Source organism: Pan troglodytes, chromosome 6, assembly GCF_028858775.2.
Source record: "Pan troglodytes isolate AG18354 chromosome 6, NHGRI_mPanTro3-v2.0_pri, whole genome shotgun sequence".
NCBI classification, from domain to species: domain Eukaryota; kingdom Metazoa; phylum Chordata; class Mammalia; order Primates; family Hominidae; genus Pan; species Pan troglodytes.
Genome location: NC_072404.2, coordinates 82569790 through 82587606, shown reverse-complemented (window position 1 = coordinate 82587606; position 17817 = coordinate 82569790). Strand labels below are relative to the sequence as shown.

General features: G+C 50.1%; 1 protein-coding gene across 1 annotated transcript; it reads left to right on the top strand.

Moving 5' to 3' along the window:
- Positions 1-12540: 12540 nt before the first annotated feature.
- Positions 12541-17278, top strand: TMEM270 (transmembrane protein 270). Its single transcript, XM_001148413.7, has 3 exons — positions 12541-12655; positions 16379-16807; positions 16963-17278. The coding sequence occupies exons 1-3, from the start codon at positions 12584-12586 to the stop codon at positions 17257-17259; spliced, it is 798 nt and encodes a 265-aa protein (XP_001148413.3). The 5' UTR covers positions 12541-12583; the 3' UTR covers positions 17260-17278.
- Positions 17279-17817: the final 539 nt, after the last annotated feature.

Here is a 17817-nt window from a genome sequence, read left to right as displayed (position 1 = left end):
CCTTCTTTTCTTTTTCTTTCTTTCTTTCTTTTCTCTTTCTTTCTTTCTTTCTTTCTTTCTTTCTTTCTTTCTTTCCTTTCCTTTCCTTTCCCTCCCTCCTTCCCTCCCTCCCTCCCTCCCTTTCTTCCTTCCTTCCTTTCTTGATGGAGTCTCACTCTGTTGCCCAGGCTGGAGTGTAGTGGTGCAATCTTGGCTCACTGCAACCTCTGCCTTCTGGGTTCAAGCAATTCTCCTGCCTCAGCCTCCCAAGTAGCTGGGACTACAGGCATGTGCCACCACGCCCAGCTAATTTTTTTTGTATTTTTAGTAGGGATGGGGTTTTGCCACGTTGGCCAGGCTGGTCTCAAACTCTTGACCTCAGGTGATCTGCCTGCCTTGGCCTCCCAAAGTGCTGGGATTACAGGCATGAGCCACCACGCCTGGTCTATGGACGTGCTTTCTAACCCTGAATGTGTAATGGGGAGTTGTGGCTTCAGATTTGCATTTTACCAAGATGGCTCCAGAAGGCGGCAGGGAGAGCCAGCTGGGTGAACCGCAAGTTCCGAGGCTGTTGCAGTTACTTGGCAAGAGCTGGAGTGTCAAGAGTCAGGGACGGCTGAGGAGGGGTGACCTTGGTGCTGATGGGGTGTGGGGGCTGTTGAGGACCAGATGGCAACTTCCCTTCCTTGGAGTTTTCTTCCTACCTCATCTTCTTCACTGCCTCCTCCTTGCTCTTCTCCTACCTCTAAGCTTAGGAGAGGCCCCTGGCTCTGTCCTGGGTCTTCTTCCTTCTCTGTGTACACCCACTTCCTAGGTGATCTCATCTAGTCCCGTGGTTTTAAATACTGTTTATTTGTGGGTGACTCCCAAATTGATGACTCCTAGTCTTGGCTCTCCCCTGAACTCTGGACTTGTTCACCCAGCCATGAAACTGACATCTCCTTGGAGGCCACAGGTCTGGCAACAAGCCCAGACCCGAGAGTGATTCTTTCCACTCCCAAATCTGCTCCTCTTCAGGGCCCGTCTCTGCAAATGCCCCTGAACCACCTTGCACTCAGGGGCTCAGCTCAAGCTGTTTTTCTCCCATCTCGCACCCTGTTCATCAGCAAATCCTGTGGACTCAAACTACACCAGCCAGGTGCGGTGGCTCACACCTGTAATCCCAGTACTTTGGGAGGCCAAGGTGGGTGGATCACTTGAGATCAGGAGTTCAAGACCAGCCTGGCCAACATGGCAAAACCCTGTCTCTACTAAAAGTACAAAAATTATCCAGGGATGGTGGTGCATGCCTGTAATCCCACCTACTTGGGAGGCTGAGGCAGGAGAATCACTTGAACCGGGGAGGCAGAGGTTGCAGTGAGCCAAGATCACGCCATTGCACTTCAGCCTGGGCAACACAGCAAGACTCTATCTGAAAAAACTAAAAGAAAAAAAAGAAGAAGAAAATCTCAAACACACACAAAAGAAGAGACTAGTGTAGTAACTCCCCATGTATTTCTTCATGAGCGTTTCAATAGTTAACAAACTGAGCCCAGCCAGAGTGGTGTTTTTACAGTATCCATCTGATGAGTTTACGCCCCTGCTTAAAACCTAAAATCCAGCTTCTTTCCTCTCCTTATCTGTAGCGTCTCTTTTCCTCGATCCGCCACTCTGGCCTCTGCTGTTCCTGGACTGTGCCAAGGCTATCACAGGGCCTTTGCACTATTTTCCAGCCGGGAAAATCCCCTCACCTCAGCCTCCCGAGCAGCTGGGACTACAGACGTGCACCACCACACCAAGCTAATTTTTTTTTTTGTATTTTTCGTAGAGGTGGGGTTTTGCCATGTTGCCCCACTCTTCCTTCAACTCTGCTTCAGTGGCTTTTTTGTTTTTTGAGATGGAGTCTTGCTCTGTCGCCCAGGCTGGAGTGAAGAGGCGCAATCTCGGCTCACTACAACCTCCGCCTCCTGGGTTCAAGCGATTCTCCTGCCTCAGCCTCCCGAGCAGCTGGGACTACAGGCATGCACCACCAGGCCCGGCTAATTTTTTGTCTTTTTAGTGGAGATGGGATTTCACCAAGTTACCCAGCTGGTCTCAAACTCCTGACTTCAAGTGGTCTGCCCGCCTTGGCCTCCCAAAGTGCTGGGATGACCAGCATGAGCCCCCACGCCCGGCCATTTATGAGCTCTTTCTGTGTTGATGCTTGCGGACTGGGTTCGTTTTCACCACCGCTTAGTCATCCCTCAAGCCTCAAGCTGACACACCCAGCTGATACAGCTCCCCTTTCCTGGGGATAGGAAATAACGTTGCCATGCACATGTCTCTTTGTTCACAAGTGGATGTTTCTGGAAGGAATGCTTTAACCCACTGGAGGGTAGTGAAAACAATTCAGCTGGTTGTGAAATAGAATGAGTAGATATTGGAAGAGCACACTGCATGTAGTAGGAGTAATTATTGTTTTGTTAGGCTCTTGCTTCAGTTTCACATGTGTGTTTAATGAACAGCTTTGTGCAATACTTTTTTTTCTTGTTTTTTCTTTTTAGAGACAAGATCTCACTCTGTCGCCCAGGCTGGAGTGCAGTGGCACAATCCTAGCTCACTACAGTCTCAACCTTCTGGGCTCAAGTGATCCACCTGCCTCAGCCTCCTGAGTGGCTGAGTTGACAGGCATGCACTATTATGCTCAGCTAATTTTTAAAAATATTTCATAGAGACTGGGTCTCCCTATGTGGTCCAGGCTGGTCTCCAACTCCTGGCCTCAAGCGATCTTCCCACTTTGGCCTCCCAAAGTGCTGGGATTACAGATGTGAGCCACTGCGTCCAGGCTGTTTAATACAATTCTTACCATGGGTGGCACCCAGAGACTAAAAACCAGAAGGGCACTACTGAATCAGGGTACAGGCAGTGTCTGAGACTCTGGTTAGCCTACAGAGTCATCAACGCACGTGTGCTGTAGACTTTTTTGTTTTTGCAAATGAGGGTGAGATCATATCTCACTGTGGTTTCAATGTGCATTCCTCCCTAATGACTAATGAGGTTGAACCTCTTTCCATCGGTTTATTGGCTCCTGGAGTTTCCTTTTCTGTGAATGGCTTTTGCTGTTGTATTCCATTGGGTCGTTTGATTTTTTTCCCTTTCCCTATTTTTAACTGACAAGGAACAACCGTATATATTAATGGTGTATGACATGATGTTTTGATGTAGGGATGTATTGTTGAATGACTAAGCAAGCCCTTTAACATATGCATCACCTCACATACTCATATCATTAGTTTGCAGTGAGAACATTTAAAATCTACTCTCTTGGCAACCTTCCTTCCTTCCTTCCTTCCTTCCTTCCTTCCTTCCATCCTTCCTCCCTTCCTCCCTCCCTCCCTGCTTCGCTCCTTCCTTCCTTCCTCCCTTCCTTCCCCCTTCCTCCTTCCCTTCCTCTCTCTCTTTCTTTCTTTCTCTCTTTTATCCCTCCCTTCCTTCCTCCCTCCCTCCTTTCCTTCTTTCTTTCTTTCTCTTTCTTCCTTTCCTTTCCTTTCCCTCTTTCTCTCTCTCTTTTCCCTTCCTTCCTTCCCTCCCTCCCTTCCCTGCTTCCCTCCTTCCCGCCTTCCCTCCTTCATTCTTTCCTTCCCTCCCTCCCTCCTGCCTGGATCTTGTTCTGTTGCTCAGGCTGGAGTGCAGTGGTGCAATCTCCACTCACTGTAACCCCTGCCTTCTGGGCTTAAGAAATCCTCCTACCTCAGTCTTCCAAGTAGTTGGGACCACAGGCGCGTGCCACCATGCCTGGCTAATTTTTGCGTTTTTTTTTTAAATAGAGACAAGGTCTCAATATGCTTCCCAGGCTGGTCTCCAACTCCTGAGCTCAAGCAATCCACCTGCCTCGGCCTCCCAAAGTGCTGAGAGAGATTACAGGCTTGAACAATAGTGCCTAGCCAGCAATTTTCAAGTGTACATGAGATTGTTATCAACTATAGTTAGCGTGATGTACAACACATGTCTTGAACTCACTCCTTCTGGCTAACCAAAATTCCATGTGGGTCATTTAATTTTATCTTACTGATTTGTAAGAGTTCCTTGGATACTTTAGATTGTGGATACTGTTTGCAGCGTTGCAAACATTTCCCCCAGGCTCTCACAGCTTTTGGCTTTGCTTGGTGACTTGGGCCAGGGCAGTGGCGGTGGCTGGTGGTGGCCGTGAGGGGCTGCAGGACTTCTTTCAACAATATGATTTACTATTTATTTATTTATTTATTTTTCTGAGACACAGTCTTGCTCTGTCACCCAGGCTGGAGTGCAGTGGCGTGACCTTGGCTCACTGCAAACTCCGCCTCCCAGGTTCAAGCGATTCTCCTGCCACAGCCTCCTGAGTAACTGGGATTACAGGCATGCACCACCACACCCGGCTAATTTTTGCATTTTTAGTAGAGACAGGGTTTCGCCATGTTGGCCAGGCTGGTCTCGAACTCCTGACTTCAGGTGATCCACCTGCCTTGGCCTCCCAAAGTGCTGGGATTATAGGTGTGAGCCCCTGCGCCCGACCCACAGTATGGTTTAAACAGAGAGGTGAGGGGGCCTTGAGGAACATTTTATTTTTTCTTATTTTATTTCTAACTTTGTGAAACCCTAGGAAATGTCCTGGAAACATTTGCTTTAGGACATGAGACAAAAGAGCAGGTAGATGCCGGGCGTGGTGGCTCACACCTGTAATTCCAGCACTTTGGGAGGCTGAAGAAGGGGGATTGCTTGAGGCCAGAAGTTGAAGACCAGCCTGGGCAACATAGCAAGATCCTGCCTCCACAAAAAAAAAATTTTTTTTTTAAATTAGCCAGCCTTGGTGACATGCATCTGTAGTCTACTCAAGAAGCTGAGGCGAGTCTGGGCGGGGTGGCTCATGCCTGTAATCCCAGCATTTCTGGGCGGGGTGGCTCATGCCTGTAATCACAGCATTTTGGGAGGTCAAGGCAGGTGGATCACCTGAGGTCAGGAGTTCAAGACCAGACTGACCAACATGGTAAAAATCCCATCTCTACTAAAAATACAAAAAGTAGCCGGGACTGGTGGTGTGTGCCTGTAGTCCCAGCTACTCGGGAAGCTGAGGTGGGAGAATCGCTTGAACCTGGGAGCGAAGGTTGCAGTGAGCCAAGAATGTTCCACTGCACTGCAGCCTGGGTGATAGAGTGAGACTGTCTCAAACAAAACAAAACAAAACAAAAACAAAAATAAAAAGAGCAACTAGAGAAAGAGGGAGTGGATGAGGATGGGGCAGGGGTGCTGGGAGAATGTCCCAGAGAAAGGTCTAGGTGAGCTGGCAGAAAACAAATGTCTAAAAAGTTTGGTTCTGAACAAATTGGTTGATAAATGAATTGGTGAATGTTATGAATAATTTCCATTGCTTTTTGTTATATGTTGATTATTTTCAAATTTATTTAGGTATTTATTTTTGAGACACAGTCTTGCTCTGTCACTCAGGTTGGAGTACAGTGTCGCAAACACAGCTCACTGCAGCCTCCACCTCCTGGGCTCATGCGATCCTCCCACCACAGCCTCCTGAGTAGGTGGGACTACAGGTGTTCACTACCACTCCTGCCTAATTTTTGTATTTTTTTTTTTGGTAGAGACAGGGGTCTTGTTATGCTGTAGGGCTGGCTTTGAACTCCTAGGCTTAAGCGATCCTCCTTCAGCCTCCCAAAATGCTGGGATTACAGGTGTGAGCCACTGTGTCCGGCCTGCATTTATGCTTTTTTGTCCATTTCTCGGCACTTTATTTTGGGATGAATAATGTTTTTGAACCATGGGATGGTTTGACGACTTTATATCCCTTTTAAAACATTTTTAAAGTGTTTCCATTCATTTTTATTCAAAAATTTTTGAATTAATTTTAAGGAAGCAAAGATTTTTCTTTACATTTGGCAGTGAGCTTTTTAAAATTCAAATTTCAAAATCATGTCGGGTGAATTCCATGTGAATTCCCATGTGAATTTCCATGTCGGGTGAAAATCATGTCCAAGTGAATTGCCTGAAAACTGGTTGCAATAATGATTTCCACACATTGGTTTGTGAATTAATAAAATTTTTGCACCCTGAGTGGTTTCTTTTTTACAAGTTTGCACTTATTTGAAAGCAATTTTGTCCCATTTGTAGCTTATTTTGTTTTGAAAAATTCTTGAGTTCCTTTTCCTTCACAGATACCGACTTCATTACTTATCAGCTCCCATACGCTGTCAAAGACCCCTCACAGGCTCTATTTCATTGGTTTCTCCCCACAACTTTCCCTGCCTGGTTCTAAGTATTTTCCAGTTTTACAGATAAGGAAATTTGGGGCAGGAGCTCTTGTAGTAGCTCAGTTCAAACCCAAGTTTGTCATCTCTGAATCTATTTCTTTAACCAGGATCCAGTCCTTCATACTTTCATTGCTTTTTGATCATTATTTTCGCATGTAATTGGCTTGGGTAAAACCATCTTCAGAAAGAAAAAATGCAGGCCAGGGGTGGTGGCTCACACCTGTAATTCCAGCACTTTGGGAGGCTGAGGTGAGAGGATCCCTTGAGTTCAGGAGTTTGAGATCAGCCTGGGCAACTTAGTGAAACCCCATCTCTACAGACACACACACACACACACACACACACACACACACACACACACACAAATAGCCGGTTATGGTGGTGCACGCCTGTAGCTTAGCTACTCAGGAGGCTGAGGCAGGAGGACCATTTGAGGCCAAGAGTTCAAGACAACCTGGGCAACATAGCAAGATCCCCCTCTCTAAAATATTTAAAAACAAAAACAAAAAACAGAAAGAAGAAACACCAAGCTCCAATAAGTATACAGACATATTTATCCTTTTTGTGTATTTTTTGGCCAAAAAAAAAAAAGTGAAGATTTGAAACGAAATGAAGTTTTAACTTAGGAACATGACATAAAAAAAGATTTTGGTCCTGATCATTTCTCCGTGGTTTTGCCTCCAGCAACCCAGGCATGACAAGACCTGCACAGGGCAAACTCCTGGGGATGACGTGACGTTGCTGTTACCGGGAAACCGGCCTCGCAGGGCTTGGGGACCAAGCGAGTCTTTGGGAACTCTCCACCCACTCGCGCGGGGCGCCCAGGCGCGCCCCGGTGTCTGCTGCCCCCGTGCGGCCGCGCTGCAGTCCTGCACCCTCAGGGGGCGCACCTGAGAGCCGATGGGTACCCGGGCTGGCAGACCTCAGAGGTGGGCTTCCTGCTTCTCCTCTCATCCTGGGTCCTGGGGCGGAGAAGGGCAGAGGCCGGTGAACGGCGCCCCACTCCCCGCGGCGTTGTGCAAGGCAGCGGCTACTGATAACTGGGGTTTCCCGCCTGGTCCTCCCTGCTACCCTGCAAAGTGAAACTCCAAAGCCACACAGAGCAATGGTGCATGGATGGCCTTGAACCTGGTGCTGAGTAAGAAACAGAAGGGCGCTAGCGGGGGGAAGCTTTGGACTGAGGGTTCAAGGCTCCCAGTTGATTGATCTACGTTGGAGGCTCCTCCCACAGCAGGTCCTGCTACCTTCAGGTGCAACCTGGTAGGTAGGGCCGTTATTCATTTCTTTCTTTTTTTTGGACAGGATCTTACTTTGTCACCCAGGCTGGAGTGCAGTGGTGCAATCAGGCTTACTGCAGACTCGACCTCATGGGCTCAAGCGATCCTTCTGCCTCAGCCTACTGAGTAGCTGGGAACACAGGCACGTGCCACCATGCCCGGCTAATTTTTGAATTTTTTTGTAGAGATGGGGTCTTGCTATATTGCCCAGGCTGGTCTCAAACTCCTGGGCTCAAGCAATCCTTCCACCTCTGCCTCCTAAAGTGCTGGGATTGCAGGCCTGAGCCACTGCACCCAGCCGTCATTTTTCTTTTCTTTTCTTTCTTCTTCTTTTTTTTTTTTTTTTTTTTTGAGACAGAGCCTCGCTCTGTCACCCAGGCTGGAGTGCAGTGGCATGATCTTGGCTCATTGGTTGCAACCTCTGCCTCCCAGGTTCAAGCAATTCTCCTGTCTCAGCCTCCTGAGTAGCTGGGATTACAGGCACGTGCCACCACGTCCGGCTAATTTTTTTGTATTTTTAGTAGAGACAGGGTTTCGCCATGTTGGCCAGGCTGGTCTAGAATTCCTGATCTCAGGTGATCCACCAGCCTCGGCCTCCCAAAGTGCTGGGATTACAGGCATTAGCCACTGTGCCCAGCCAGCCTTCATTTCTTAATTCAACAAATTTACACAGAGCTCCTTCTGTGCCCCTGGCATCGTTCTAAGCATGGGATGCAGCAGTGAGGCAGGTTCACGGCCCTTGCCTTCAGAAGTGGCTTGGCAGGAAGGGGAGAAGGCAGGAAGATGAGAAGGTGATCCCGGGGTTTCTGGCTTGTGGACCTGCGTGGTTGGGACTGCTCTCCCTCAGTTAGCTTAGGGGACATCCTGAGTCGGTTTCACACCCCAGTGGAGGCTCCGGACCTCTGACACTAGGTATCCAGGCTTCTGTGGGCACCTGTTCCTGTGGTCTGGGCAGCCACAGAGCCACAAAGAGCCCTGGCTGGAGTCTAGCTTGGGGACCAAGACCAGGGCTTTGGTGGGGGCAGGGAAGGGCAGGTGACTAGAGCTGGGACTGAGACATGCGCCTAGCATTCCCATGGGGCTGCCCATAGGGGCTGTGGGGCAGAGTGAGGTCTCTTCTGCTCTAGCTCCCACACTGACCACAGGGAGTGTGGTCAGTATGAGGCTGGAGATATCAGCTCAGCCTCTGTGGCAGTGGAGTTCTGGGGACAGGGATGCCAGGTGATGGTGGTGGCAAACCAAAGAGAGGAGGGAAAACAAACTGCAAATCCCAGTCTCAGCCACCTCTCTTTCTTTTCTTTTCTTTTCTTTTCTCCCTCCCTCCTTCCTTCCTCCCTCCCTCCCTCCCTACCTCCCTTCCTTCCTTCCTTCTTTCCTTCCTTCCTTTTTTTTTGGAGATGGAGCCTTGCTCTGTCACCCAGGCTGGAGTGCAGTGGCCTGATCTCGGCTCACTGTAACCTCTGCCTCCCGGGTTCAAGAGATTCTCTTGCCTCAGCCTCCTGAGTAGCTGGGATTACAGGCATGCACCGCTACACCCAGCTAATTTTTATATTTTTGGTAGAGACCAGGTTTCATCATGCTGCCCAGGCTGGTCTTGAACTCCTGGCCTCAAGTGATCTGCCTGCTTTGGCCTCCAAAAGTGCTAGGATTACAGGAGTGAGCCACTGCACCCGGCTCAGCCACCACCTTCTGACCCCCAGCAATCCCTTTGCCTCTCTCCCCAAACCTACTCCTTCTCTTCCCCGCCCCCACTTGGTGGGCAGTGCTACCTTCTGCCTTTCACTCGAGTCTTCTGGGTTGGGGGTATCCCTGACCCCTGTCTCGCTTTACCTCTTTTCCTGTTCATTCCTCTGTTGGGATGCCTCTGTCTATGTGTCTTTCACGTTTCTGTATGTCTTGTGAGTGAGGCACTAATGGATTGCCTTTTGCCCTGGACTTTCTTTTCTAGGATATCTGTATATCAGACAACCTTGGAAGATATAATGTCTCCTTCTGGGGCAAAAGGCAGCCCTGCTTACTGCACATTAGAAAAGATTTGGGTTTCCTGGCCAGGCGCGGTGACTCATGCCTGTAATCCCAGCACTTTGGGAGGTGCTGGCAGGCGGATCACCTGAGGTCAGGAGTTCGAGACCAGCCTGGCCAATATGGTGAAACTCCATCCCTACTAAAAATACAAAAATTAGCTGGGCTTGGTGGTGCGTGCCTGTAATCCCAGCTACTCGGGAGGCTGAGGCAGGAGAATTCCTTGATCCTGGGAGGCAGAGGTTGCAGCAAGCGGAGATGGTGCCACTGCACTCCAGCCTGGGCGACAGAGTGAGACTCCATCTCAAAAAAAGAAAAAAAGAAGGCTGGGCAAGGTGGCTCCCGCCTGTAATCCCAGCACTTTGGGAGGCACTGGCGGGTGCATCACCTGAGGTTAGGAGTCTGAGACCAGCCTGGCCAACCTGGAGAAACCCTGTCTCTACTAAAAATACAAAAAAGTAGCCGGGTATGGTGGTAGGCGCCTATAATCCCAGCTACTTGGGAGGCTGAGGCAGGAGAATCGCTTGAACCCCGGAAGCAGAGGTTGCGGTGAGCCGAGACTGTACCACTGCACTGGGTGACAGAGCAAGACTCCATCTCAAAAAAAAAAAAAAGAAAAGAAAAAAAAAAGAAAAAAAAAAAGAAAAGAAAAAGAAAAAATAAAAGATTTGGGTTCCCTAAACTCAAGCCACCTCTCCTGTAACACACCCACCTCAGATACTGCCAGGCATCATCTGGCCCTTGTCATATCACCCTGTGGGTTCTGGAGCTCAAGGAATGAATGGAAAATGCTTATAACCTAGTTCACTGCTATTGCCATGAGTAACATTGTCTTTGATCTCTGACCTGGGAGTCTCATGTCTTCCTGTGGCAGCCGTGGAGCTCTGGTTGGCTAACTTGTTAGCATGCAAGTGGGCAACGTCTCAGATCATCGTGGGTCTTGACATCCTCCAATTCTATCTGTTGTAACTGCTACAGATTTCTGGCATCTGTTGTCTCCATTTCCAGGGCCTCAGCCCTGGTCAAGGCTCCCATCATCACATGTCTAGGGGTTTATTTGTTCTGGATTCCTTTTTGCTCTCCCTACCCCAGAGTCCTCTGCCTTAGTTTCCATGCACACTGCTTGAGCCGCCTGCTGCAAGACCCCCACCCGACCATCTGCTGGAGGGCTTTCTCTGGTGTTTGTGCTGGTAAGATCGGAGGTTCAGGGGGAGTTAATGTCCAACAGGAAGCAGACAGGTCATGGAAGATAAATACCCCAGTATTCATGCTCCTGGGTGGGGTGACTCTGAGGTGTGTTCTGCACCATTTTCCAGGGGATTTTGGGGATCAGCCCCGGTTGTCTGAACTCAAACCCTGCTCACAAACTCATCTGTCCTTGCCTCTCTTTCTTTTCTTTCCTTCCTTCCTTCCTCTTTCTTTCTTTCTTTCTTTCTTTCTTTCTTTCTTTCTTTCTTTCTTTTCTTTCTTTTTCTTTCTTTTCTTTCTCTTTCTTTCTTTCCTTCTTTTTCTTTCTCTTTCTTTCTTCTTTCTTTCTTTCTTTCTTTCTCTCTCTCTCTCTCTCTCCCCCTCCCCTCCCCTCCCCTTCCCTTCCCTCTTTTTATCACAGAGTCTCACTCTCTTGCCCAGGCTGGAGTGCAGTGGCACGATTTCAGCTCACTGCAACCTCTGCCTTCTGGGTTCAAGCAATTCTCCTGCCTCAGCCTCCTGAGCAGCTGAGATTATAGGTGCACGCCACCATGCCAGACTAATTTTTTTTTTTTAGTAGAGACGGGGTTTCACCATGTTGGTCAGGCTGGTCTCTGCCGAGACCAGCTTGGCTGGGGAGACCCTAACCCAGCAGCACTAGAGGAATTAAACACACACACACACACACACACACAGAGAAATAAAGAGGTGTGAAGTGGGAAATCAGGGGTCTCACAGCCTTCAGAGCTGAGAGCCTCAAACGGAGATTTACCCACGTATTTATTAACAGCAAGCCAGTCATTAGCATTGTTTCTACAGATATTAGATTAACTATAGATTAGATTAGATTCCCATAAAAGTATCCCTTATGGGAAACAAAGGGATTGGGCCGAAATAAAGGGATGTGTTTGGCTAGTTATCTGCAGCAGGAGCATGTCCTTAAGGCACAGATCGCTCATGCTCTTGTTTGTGGTTTAAGAACGCCTTTAAGCAGTTTTCCGCCCTGGGTGGGCCAGGTGTTCCTTGCCCTCATTCCGGTAAACCCACAACCTTCCAGCGTGGGTGTCATGGCCATCACGAACATGTCACAGTGCTGCAGAGATTTTGTTTATGGCCAGTTTTGGGGCCAGTTTATGGCCAGATTTTGGGGACCTGTTCCCAACAGGTCTCAAACTCCTGACCTCGTGATCTGCCTGCCTCGGCCTTCCAAAGTGCTGGGATTACAGGTGTGAGCCACCGTGCCTGGCCCCTTGCCTCACTTTCTGACTTCCTATGGATGCTTGCAGGGCCCACTCCCCAAATAAACTCAACACCCTTCAATTTTTTTTCTTTGTTTAGAGATAGGGTCTTGCTCTGTCACCCAGGCTTGAGTGATCCTGGCTTACTGCAACCTCTATCTCCTGGGCTCAAGCGATTCTCCCACTTTAGACTCCTGAGTAGTTGGGACTACAGGTGTGCATGACCAAGGCTGGCTAATTTTTTTTCTTTTTTTGTTTTTTTGTAAGACAGGGTCTTGCTATGTTGCCCATGCTGGTCTCAAACTCCTGGCCTCAAGCAATCCTCCTACCTTGGCCTCCCAAAGCATTGGGAATCCAGGCATGAACCCCGTTCCTAGGCGGCACTTGATTCCTGTTCCAAGATCTGGGGAAATCTGACCTGAAGGAAGCTTGGCTCTAAGACCTCCTTGGCCGTGTTGGGCTCAGACGTGGACTGAGGTTTCAGAGGAAGCAGTGGAGCGGCAGGAGCCAGGTAAAGGCAGTGGGTCTCTGGCGGCAACCGGGTCCCCATGGTAACTTGGTCCCCACCCTGTGGCATCTGTGAGGTCACCCTGCTTCTCCCAGCCGGAGTAGGTGGGGGAGGCCAGACATGGAGGCCCTTCCTCCAGTCAGATCCAGCCTTTTGGGGATTCTGTTGCAGGTTATGAGGCTCTCAGTGCTGGTGAGTGGGGGCTGGGGGTAAGTGGGGTGGGGACCACACACCAGGCCCTTTACAAAGCCACCTCAGAGCTGCCGGACCCAAGCCCTGCCTGTCCCATCCAGTGGAACTAGGTGGCTGCCTGTCTTCCAGAATAATCTGACATCTCCCAGAAGCCCCACTCCAAACTACAGTGCTGACATTTTCTTTTCTTTTCTTTATTTAGAGACAGGGTCTCGCTCTGTCGCCCAGCCTGGAGTGCAGTGGTGCCGGCTCAGCTCATTGCAGCCTCCAACTCCCGGTCTCAAGCAATCCTCCCCACTCAGCCTCCAAGTAGCTGGGACTATAGGTGTGCACCACCACGCCTGACTAATTTTTGTATTTTGTAGAGATGGTGTCTCACTACGTTGCCCAGGCTGGTCTCCAACTCTTGGCCTCACATGATCCTCCTACCTCAGCTTCCCAAGGTGCTGGGATTATAGATGTGAGCCACCACACCTGGCAGCATTTTCTCTATTGAGGGTCACTCCTATGGGTGAATCATTGTTTTTCCCATTCATTTTTTCTTTTTTTTGAGACAGAGTCTCGCTCTGTTGCCCAGGCTGGAGTGCAGTGGTGCGATCTCGGCTCACTGCAACCTCTGCCTCCTGGGTTCAAGCAGTTCTTCTGCCTCAGCTTCCCAAGTAGCTGGGACTACAGGCACATGCCATCATCCCTGGCTAATTTTTTTTTTGTGTGTGTGTATTTTTAGTAGAGACCCTGTTAGCCAGGATGGTCTCGATCTCCTGACCTTGTGATCTGCCCGCCTCAGGTTCCCAAAGTGCTGGGATTACAGACATAAGGCACCGCGTCTGGCCCATTCATCTTTCTCTCTCTTTTTTTTTTTTTCAGATGCAGTCTTGCCCTGTCGCGCAGGCTGCAGTGTAATGGTGCGATCTCAGCTCACTGCAACCTCCACCTCCAGGTTCAAGCAATTCTCCTGCCTCAGCCTCCCAAGTAGCTGGGATTACAGGCGTGCGCCACCACGCCCAGCTAATTTTTTGTATCTTTAGTAGAGACAGGGTTTCACCACATTGGCCAGGCTGGTCTCAAACTCCTGACCTCGTAATCCACCCACCTCGGCCTCCCAAAGTGCTGGGATTACAGGTGTGAGCCACCGCACCTGGCCCATTCATCTCTTTTAAACATACACATGCTTGCGGTTGGGGTCACAACTCAGTCACACTTAGGAGGCCGAGGTGGGAGGATAGATTGAGCCTGGGAGGCCAAGGCTGCAGTGAGCCAAGATCATATAACAGGGGGCAGTTGAGAAAGACAGACACCATTAGATTTGCATCTTGGGACCGGGAGCTGTGGCTCACACCTGTAATCCCAGCACGTTGGGAGGCCGAGGCGGGCAGATCACCTGAGGTCGGGAGTTCCAGACCAGCCTGACTAACATGAAGAAACCTTGTCTCTGCTAAAAATACAAAATTAGCCAGGCATGGTGGTGCATGCCTGTAATCCCAGCTACTCAAGAGGCTGAGGCAGGAGAATCGCTTGAACCTGGGAGGCGGAGGTTGCGGTGAGCCGAGATCCCACCATTGCACTCCAGCCTGGGCAACCCTGGGCAACAAGAGCAAAACTCTGTCTCAGAAAAAAAAAAAAAAAAAAAAAAAAGATTTGCATCTTGGCTGTTTTACTCTCTAGCTGTGTGACTTTGGGCAAATCACTTCACCACTCTGAGCCCATTTCCTCTCCTATAGAAATGATCTTGTGGGATCATGTGGGATATCATAGGTTTCCCTCCTCCCTGGTCTCAGCACCATAACCTGGGAGGTCCTATTTCCTAGCTCTACCCTAATTCTTCTCCCTGCTGGACTCTTTGGTCTCAGCATAGCTCCACCCTCCACATCCCAAGCTCTGCAAATCCAGCCCATGAGTGGGGGGTCTTGCAGCCAATCTCAGATGGTGGGGCCTGTGGACACGGGGATGGGGGGTCCAGGTGGGTGGATTGGTGTCACTCAAGGGCTGGGGGCTTTCCAGCTCTGATGAAGGGTCTTTCAACTCCAGGACTCAAGAACAGCTTTCCCCCACCTCACCCCAGTCCTGCAGCTTCATCTCAGTGAATGGGAGACGCCGTTGTCCAACTCACCACCCAGATCAGAAATCTGGAATTCTTTTTTTTTTTTTTTGAGATGGAGTCTCACTCTGTTACCCAGGCTGGAGTGCAGTGGCGCGATCTTGGCAAACTGCAACCTCCGCCTCCTGGGTTCAAGCAATTCTCCTGCCTCAGCCTCCCGAGTAGCTGGGATTACAGGCATGCACCATCATGCCCAGGTAATTTTTGTATTTTTAGTAGAGATGGGGTTTCACCAGGTGACCAAGCTGGTCTCGAAATCTTGACCTCAGGTGATCTGTCTGCTTCGGCCTCCCAGAGTGCTGGGATTACAGGTGTGAGCCACCGTGTCCGGCTGGAAATCTGGAAGTCTTTCTGGATCTCTCTCCTTCACCCTTCTCATTAGGTCTGTCGTGAATTATGTGACCCCTGCCCCATGTCTCTCACGCCTCCCTGCCCCTAATGGCATTGTCCTTTGCCCCCAGCAGCCCTCCTGATGCCAGGGGACAACTGGTGCAGAGGCAAAGCCCAGCTACTTGGAAGAAGACAAGTGACCTGGGTTCAAAGCCCACAGGATTGGGGTGGGGGATCGTAACATGGTAATAATAGCCATGCAACCTCCTTCAGTCTGGAGTATTGTAAATAATCATTTAAATCAAATGGAGGCCAGGTATAGTGGCTCATGCCTGCAATCCCAGCACTTTGGGAGGCTGAGGCAGGAGGATTGCTTGAGGCCAGGAGTTCGAAACCAGCCTGGATAACATAGCAAGACCCCGCCTCTACAAAAAAAAAAAAAAAAAATTAACTGGACGTAGTGAGATGCACCTATAGCTCCAGCTACTTGGGAGGCTAATGGGGGGAGGATTGCTTGAGCCTAGGAGTTCAAGACCAGCCCAGGCATAATAAGAAGACTCCATTTCTTTAAAAAAAAAAAAAATAGCCAGGCATGGTGGCATGCACTTGCGTGGTCTCAGCTTTTTGAAAAGCTGAGATGGGAGGATTGTTTAAGTGTGGGAGGTCAAGGCTGCAGTGAGCTATGATGATACCACTGCACTCCAGCGTGGACAACAGAGTGAGATCCTGTTTCTTAAAAAAAAATATCCAATGGAAAGGAACCCAAATACAATATGAAACACCTTCTAATGTTCCCTTCTCAGAAGGGAGTCCTTCAAAGTGGACAGAGTTCATCCTTGCACATGCGGGGAGCTGAGGCCTTGAGATGGGGATCTGACTCAAGGTGGTCCAGCAGCTTCACCTCTACAGTAAAAGTGGGGTTCCTGGCCAGGCGCGGTGGCTCACGCCTGTAATCCCAGCACTTTGGGAGGCTGAGGCGGGTGGATCATCTAAGGTCAGGAGTTCAAGACCAGCCTGACCAACATGGTGAAACTCCATCTCTACTAAAAATACAAAAACTAGCCAGGCGTGGTGGCAGGCGCCTGTAATCCCAGCTACTCAGGAGGCTGAAGCAGGAGAATCGCCCGAAACTGGGAAGTGGAGGTTGCAGTGAGCCGAGATAGCGCCATTGCATTTCAGCCTGGGCAACGAGTGAAACTCCGTCTCAAAAAAAAAAAAAAAAAAGAAAAAGAAAAAGTGGGGTTCCTGTCCCAGGAGGGTGATGATGGCTGACGGTTGTCTCTCTTCTTCTGCAGTTGGTTCAGAACCGAGATCACCTCTATAATTTCCTGCTCCTCAAGATCAACCTCTTCAACCACTGGGTGTCAGGGCTGGCCCAGGAGGCCCGGGGGTCCTGTAACTGGCAGGCCCACCTACCCCTGGGAGCTGCAGCCTGCCCCCTGGGCCAGGCTCTCCGGGCTGGGCTGGCTCTGATACAGGTCCCCGTGTGGCTGGTGCTACAGGGACCCAGGCTGATGTGGGCTGGCATGTGGGGCAGCACCAAGGGCCTGGGCCTGGCCTTGCTCAGTGCCTGGGAGCAGCTGGGCCTGTCTGTGGCCATCTGGACAGACCTGTTTTTGTCATGTCTGCATAGCCTGATGTTGGTGGCCTTGCTCTTGGTGGTAGTGACCTGGAGGGTGTGTCAGAAGTCCCACTGCTTCCGACTGGGCAGGCAGCTCAGTAAGGTGGGTGGTCTCGGGGTGAGGCTGGGGTGTGGAGGGCAAACCTGGGGTACTGGGTGTGGTCAGGGCTGGCTGGGCTTGCAGGGGGGAGCCACAGCCAAGCAGTGTAACCCTATGAGCTCCTAAGGGCCACCTGCCCATCTGTCTCCCTGTTCCAGGCCTTGCAAGTGAACTGCGTGGTGAGGAAGCTCCTGGCACAGCTGAGACGTCTGTATTGGTGGGTGGAGACTATGACTGCCCTCACCTCCTGGCACCTGGCCTATCTCATCACCTGGACCACCTGCCTGGCCTCCCACCTGCTGCAGGCTGCCTTTGAGCACACGACCCAGCTGGCCGAGGCCCAGGAGGTTGAAACCCAGGAGGTCTCAGGGTCTTCCTTGCTGCCCTCACTGTCTGCGTCCTCGGACTCAGAGTCTGGAACAGTTTTGCCAGAGCAAGAAACTCCCAGAGAATAAATGTATCTGCCTCTCCTGGTCTGGCCTAGCCTATGGTCTCACTCCCTCTTCCCTAATGGGCTGGAGAGATGTAGTGTGAGTGATGTGCATGTGTGTGCCTGCATGTGAGCCCAGGACTGCCTCTGGGAAGGAAATCACTTTCCGTCAGCATCTTCTATGGGCCAGATATCAAACATCTCAGACAATTTACTCATAATTTGGTTTAAATCTCCTAGCAACACAGGCATCAGGTTTGATTAGCACCATTTACAGCTGAGAAAATTGAGCCTCAGAAGGTTGAACTTTCCCAAGGTCACAGTCTGTCAAGGGCAGAACCAGCACTGGGTCTCTAGATTTTTTGTTTCCCAGAATCCTTAACTTTCTCTAGGTGCGTGCCCCTGGTTCTCAGAAGTATTGGTGCCCAGGGCTTTAGGGGAGATGGGCAGTTAGAGACTTTGGCCTCTGGGGGGTGCCAGGGCCTCACATTTCAGAGATTTAGAAATCTTTGAGAAACAGTTGTGAGCCAGGCTTCAAGGAGCCCATTCATTCATGCACTTGGCCATTCATCCATCCACCTAT

Excerpts from the sequence above, each read along its gene's own strand:
- TMEM270 (XM_001148413.7), top strand. The coding sequence starts at position 12,584 with ATGGAGGCCCTTCCTCCAGTCAGATCCAGCCTTTTGGGGATTCTGTTG. Across the intron at positions 12,656-16,378 it reads TTATGAGGCTCTCAGTGCTG|TTGGTTCAGAACCGAGATCA; the intron begins GTGAGTGGGGGC and ends CTTCTTCTGCAG. Across the intron at positions 16,808-16,962 it reads TGGGCAGGCAGCTCAGTAAG|GCCTTGCAAGTGAACTGCGT; the intron begins GTGGGTGGTCTC and ends TCCCTGTTCCAG.